The sequence below is a fragment of the Zingiber officinale genome, chromosome 2B (genome assembly GCF_018446385.1).
Source record: "Zingiber officinale cultivar Zhangliang chromosome 2B, Zo_v1.1, whole genome shotgun sequence".
NCBI classification, from domain to species: Eukaryota; Viridiplantae; Streptophyta; class Magnoliopsida; order Zingiberales; family Zingiberaceae; genus Zingiber; species Zingiber officinale.
The window spans coordinates 35,933,157-35,939,371 of NC_055989.1; the positions used below are offsets into that span (position 1 = coordinate 35,933,157).

General features: G+C 40.7%; 1 protein-coding gene across 1 annotated transcript; it reads left to right on the top strand.

Annotated features, from left to right (window-relative positions):
* The first annotated feature begins 4,203 nt into the window (after positions 1 to 4,203).
* On the top strand, positions 4,204 to 5,683 carry LOC122048237 (probable purple acid phosphatase 20). The gene is made up of 3 exons (XM_042609833.1): positions 4,204 to 4,347; positions 4,428 to 4,719; positions 4,809 to 5,683. The coding sequence occupies exons 1-3, from the start codon at positions 4,204 to 4,206 to the stop codon at positions 5,669 to 5,671; spliced, it is 1,299 nt and encodes a 432-aa protein (XP_042465767.1). The 3' UTR covers positions 5,672 to 5,683.
* The last annotated feature ends 532 nt before the right edge of the window (positions 5,684 to 6,215 follow it).

A 6,215-nucleotide genomic window follows, 5' to 3' on the forward strand; every position in this document is an offset into this window, starting at 1 on the left:
CAAACTATCAAAGTAGACAAAGCTTTGAATGATAAACCCTAAGACAATACTCATGATGGAGGCTAAGCTTTGGATGAGAAACAAGTCGTCATGGTAAGGTTGACTGATGAACACTCTGTGGGGGTACCGATGTACTATCAAAGAAATTCCTTAAAAATATTTGTCACATGGCAAGTTTAGGGGTTAAAACTTTGGCCTATGAGGGTAAAAATGTAATTTCACAGTATATATATTAGCACAATAATTGAAAAAAAGGTATTTGGGTAGAAAAGGTTATTTGGACAGTCACACTGTTACAACGTGTAGCAGCTTCTGAAGACTAACTTTTTCAACGTGTTGCAATTGCTTCTACCACGTGTAGAACCTCATTTAACTGATCTTAATAAAAACCAGATATTGCTATTAACTCTTATTGGTTGAAAATACAGAATAACATCTTGTTGGAGCGTAAACGAAGAAAGAGTTGTTAGATCGTTGTAGTAGCTAACCTCCCGAGTTAGCTGCCACAGGTTGTTGCAGCTACATGTAGAGGTTGCTGTTACAAGGTGTAGCAGTCATTAGTCGAAGTAGCTTTTTCAACGTATAGCAGGAAAGCAAACCAAAGGCACTCAGGCAGTGGAAATAATTTTAATTTTTTTTTTTTGCAAGTTGATAATCTTTGTATAAAAATATGGCTACTAAAAAAAGGACTTACAGATTTAGCTACCATAACTTGTTGCAGCTACATATAGAGGTAGCTGCTACAAGTTGTAGTAGTTATTAGTCGAAGTAGCTTCCTCAACGTGTAGCAGCAAAGCAAACCAAACGCGCTACAACAGCGGAAATTATTTTAAATCATTTCATTTACAAGTTGATAATCTTTGAACAAAAATATGACTACTAAAAAGAGGACTTACGGATTTAGCTGCCACAGGTTTTGACAGCTACATGTAGAGGTAACTGCTACAAGGTGTAACAGTTATTAGTCGAAGTAGCTACTACAACGCGTCGTAGCAAACCAAAGCAAGGGCGTTGCAACAGCAGAAATAATTTATAATCATTTTTTAGCAAGTTTAAATAGGGAGACGACAATTACATATTTTTAGGGTTAATCTTTTTACAAAAATATGGCTACTAAAAAAAGGACTTACCGATTTAGCTGCAACAAGTTGTGGCAGCTACATGTAGAGGTAACTGCTACAATGTGTAGTAGTTATTAGTCGAATTAGCTACTACAATGCGTGGCAGCAAACCAAAGCAAAGGCGCTGCAGCATCGTAAATAACTTTTTATCATTTTTTAAGCAAGATGATATACAACTACAAACAGGTGTAGCAAGTTATTAGTCAAGGTAGTTGCTTCAACGTGTACCAGCAAAGGAAACCAAGGGCACTGCAGCAGTATAAATAATTTTAAACAATTTTAAAGCAAATATAAATACAGCTACAATCAATCTGTAGCAGCAAAGCAAAGCATGGCACTGTAAGACTGGGAAAATAATTTTTAATCAAGTTGATATACACAATATGAAACTATGACTACTGGTTAACCTATGCTAGAAAATAGAGCTGCTAGAAACACGACTTGCCAAGTTAGCTGCTACAAGGTGTCACAGCTACACGGAGAGTTAACTGCTACACGTTGTAGCAGCTACCTCTCCATGTAGCTGCTACACCATGTAGCAGCAAAGGAAAGTCCAAGTGGTTGCAGGCGGTTGTTGCATAAATCCTTCGGACCTTCTACGACAACCAATCCAAGTCAGACGCTACAAGGACAGTTTCCTGCAAAATAGTTGATGCAATGTTTAGAAGCGAAGCAAAGGCGCGGTGCATCTTTATACAATTATTTCAGCTAGCGCCTTTACCAATTTTTGTAGGCAATAACGGTGTGGATTAACACAGCAGCTGTGCGATTGAAGACGCCAGAGAAACTTTCCCGCCGGGAGCGCGAGGGACGAGGGACGACGGAGGACATTGAAGGAGGTAGCGAGCGAGGGAGAGAGAGAGCGGCGAGGGAAATTTTAATATTAAACTTTCCCGATTTTTACCCGTGAGGTCGGCCGGACAACGGACGACAGAGACAGAGGTTGCGAATGGGAGAGAGAGAGAGAGAGCGGGGAGGGAGATTTTAATTTGGGTAATTTCCGCCGCTGAAGTTTTGAACAGAGGCCCGAAGGGGAGAGAGAATAAAAGGAATATTTTATTTCTAGGGAAACCGAGTTCGCAACGCCACGTCTGCGCGTCGCTCACGATCGCGAACAAAGCATCGTCCAGCATATCAAATCTGTATATCTATATATCCACTAATTTTCATCCATGACTATGCGCAGCTGTGAACGTGACAGTTTCACATCAGTATTTTTTTTTTCTAAATTCAGTATTTTCTCTACCGCGCTAATTGTTTTTTCATTTTATTTTCTAAAATTTAACTTTTCCTCTCCTGCGGCGTCATTCCTGTGATGTTGTTCCTGCTATGTCATCCTTGCTGGCCTTGCCATTCCTTGGTGTTCCTCGCTCGTCGTTACCATTCCTCACCATTGAGATCTTTCAAGAGTAGTCGGCAAAATAGGTTTTCCTCTTGACGTCATCATTTAAGGTTGTTGCCACCAACTTTCATCATTACTGCCTCCATCCTTGGAGAACTGCAGACACTGACTCATCACTGTGACGTCGTCCCTCTCCATGAGATCCCCCTCCCTATTTTTTCTATTTGCATTTTAAGTCGTTAGGCTGATAGTGGATAGGGGATGATTCAGGAAGGGAGACTTATAATGCAAAAAAAAAAAAAAAAAAATAGTAAGGGTTCTCACGGAGAGGGACGATGGCAAGGATGACATCGTGGCGATGGGTCAATATCGGCGGCTCTCGATGAACGAAAACAACAACGATGAAAGACGGCGGCAACAACCTTGAAGGACGGTGTCGAAAGAAAAACCTAATTTGTCGGCTGCTCTCAACATATCTCAATAGTGAGGAATGGTAACGACAAGCGAGGATGAATGAGGAATGGTGAGGCGTGCAAGGTTCAGAGAGCAAGGGCAACGTCACAGGAAAGGCTTCACAGAGAGGAAAAGTTGGATTTTAAAGAATAAAATGAGAAAACAATTAAGATATATATATATATATATATATATATATATATATATATATATATATAGGCACCCATCATGGGCACCCTTCATAGGTCGAAGCGTTTTGATCAATGTTTTTTATTGGTTTAAACTCCCGATTATACTAATAGGATTTTACTTTTATAGTTTAGGAGTTGGATTATAGTATTATGTAAAAAAAATAATCAATTTTTTTTAGATGTGCATGATGAGGTGTGTTGGATAACAAAACTATATATATAACATATTGTTATCATGCACATCCACCATGGGCACCCCTCACTAGTTAAGACATCTCAGATTAATTTTTTTTTGTTTATTTTTTTTTAATTTCTAGTTGTGTCAATAAAATTTACCTTCAAATTATAGAGATTGGGTTATATTAATAGAGAATGAAATCTCCATCATAAAAATAAAATAATATATTTTTTTCTATCTCTCTCCTTCCATTTATTCTATAAATATAATAATAAAAAAATCAAAAAGATAATAAGATAATAAAAATTGAAGATATTAGAAATTTTAGGATAGATAATGTAATGTATAGTGAAAAATAATTTTTTAAATTTAGTAAAGTGAGTTATTTATTTTAAATTTTAAACATATTGATAAAAAAATCTGACATAGATACGAGAAAGCATCAATTGAAATTACTAAAGGGTCCTCTCTCGACATTCCATTGTATGCAAATTGACAGCTGGTCTCCCAATTCAATGATTTCTTTTCTAAAAGCAGAATCAAATTAAAAGAAATCATTGTATAAATGGTTTTTAAATGAAAGCTCGTCATCCAAATATGCCAACCACTTGCATGTTCGTTTGTGAATACGACTCTCGGTGATCCAATGGCGAAACGGTGACAGTGGGGTAGACGGGGATCCGTGACACTTATCTCGAGCATTACTGGCAGATTATGATATCAGAATTAAAGAAAGGGTTGATAATCCGCATACGATGATACGACGACACAGCCACACGTCCCAAAACGGGGAGCGGGTTTTGATGCGGTTGTTTTCGTGCACGGATATTCCCCAAGGCCGTTCTACGTTGCTCCAACTACAAATACTGCCAAGCAGGCCGGTAGCGATCGCTCTCCATCCCCACCAGCCACCCTGCCATGGCGCCGCCTCCTTCCGCCCTGTGCTTGGCTATCGTTGCTTGCTCCCTCCTCGTCTGCGCTTTCGCCTACACCCGTCCGCCGCCAAGGGGTACCCTCTCCGTCCCCCTCGCTGATAACGCCAACGGCCTCACTCCTCAGCAGGTACATAATTTAGAGTCGGCCATTCCATAGATATTTGGGATCAATAACAGAAAGAAAAAGTTCATAATATTAATGTCTAGGTCCACATATCACTTGTGGGGTCCGATAAAATGAGGGTGACATGGATCACCGACGACGACAGCCCGTCGGTGGTGGAATACGGCACCTCCCTCGGCAAATATTCTTCGAAGGCCACCGGTTCTTCCGACTGCTACTCCTACTTATTTTACCGCTCTGGCCATATACATGACGTCGTCATTGGCCCACTGATTCCTGGCAAGCTCTACCACTACCGATTAGGCTTGAACTCGGATCGCAACTTCGTGTTAAAGACCCCACCTAAGTCTTTTCCCTTCAAATTCGCTGTCATCGGTGCGTTCTCCCGGCATACTTTAGTGCCGTACTAATTTATATTCAAAGTAAGACGACGAAATTGATTGAGATCATTGGGTGTGCAACAGGGGATTTGGGTCAAACTGAGTGGACGAACTCGACACTGAATCACCTGGCGGCGGCGGACTACGACTTGCTTCTGCTCCCCGGAGACCTCTCCTACGCTGACTTCGTGCAGCCTCTGTGGGACTCATTCGGCCGGCTTGTGGAGCCGTTGGCGAGTTCCCGACCTTGGATGGTGACGCAGGGCAACCATGAGATCGAGAAGATCCCCGTCATCCACCCGAAAAGCTTTGTCGCGTACAATGCGCGCTGGCGCATGCCGTACGACGCTGACCTAGCCACCTCCTCCGGCTCCAACCTTTTCTACTCTTTCGACGTCGCTGGCGGAGCCATCCACGTGATCATGCTGGGCTCGTACGCTGACTTCGGCCCCGGGTCCCCTCAGCAATCCTGGCTCGAGGCAGACCTAAAAAAACTGGACCGTCAGCGCCAGCAGTGGGTAATAGCACTAGTCCACGCGCCATGGTACAGCTCGAACAAGGCACACCAGGGGGAGGGCGAGGAGATGCGGGTGGCGCTGGAGGCGATGCTGTATGAGTCCCGGGTGGACGTGGTGTTTGCTGGGCACGTGCACGCGTACGAGCGGTTCGAGCGCGTGCACGATAACCACTTGGACGCATGCGGGCCGGTGCACATCACCATCGGCGACGGGGGCAACAAAGAGGGACTTGCCACCCGTTACCAGGACCCGCAGCCGGAGATCTCGGTCTTCAGGGAGGCGAGCTTCGGTCACGGCCGGTTCGAGTTGGCCAACGCGACGCACGCACATTGGACGTGGCGACGGAACGTCGACGACGTGGCAGCGGTGGCGGATCAGGTGTGGCTCACCAACCTCGCTTCCGACCCGACTTGTCATCCGAAACGCTGACAGATTTGTAGTCGACTGTTATATTACAAATAAATTTGTCGAACCGGATTTATAATTTTGAAATGAATTTATTTCAAATTTCTTAATAAATAAAAAATTATCTAAAAGAAGCTAATTTATAAATTTAATTAACATATTCCAATAAAATTTTTAAAATTATTTTAGAAATAATTTTTAAAATTAGTTTCCTAATAATTTAAAAAATAAATAATTAATATTTTTTAATTTATTATAGAATAATTTAAATATGGATTTGTTGTGATTTTCTAAATTTTTCTAAATTTGGTATTTCCTAACTATTTAGAATTTTTTTTTAAAAATAGAATCTTTTAATAAATCTAAAAATTCTAGAAAAGATAATTTCTATAATTTAATTCAGAATATCTTAAATCATGATTTTTAAAGATTTTCAAAATCATTCATATTATCTAACAAATTAAGAAATTTTTTAAAAATAAAATATTTCTTAAAATTTCAAAACACTCCAGAAATGATAATTTATAAATTAAAAAATATTTCAAATTTATTTTTTAAATTATTTTAG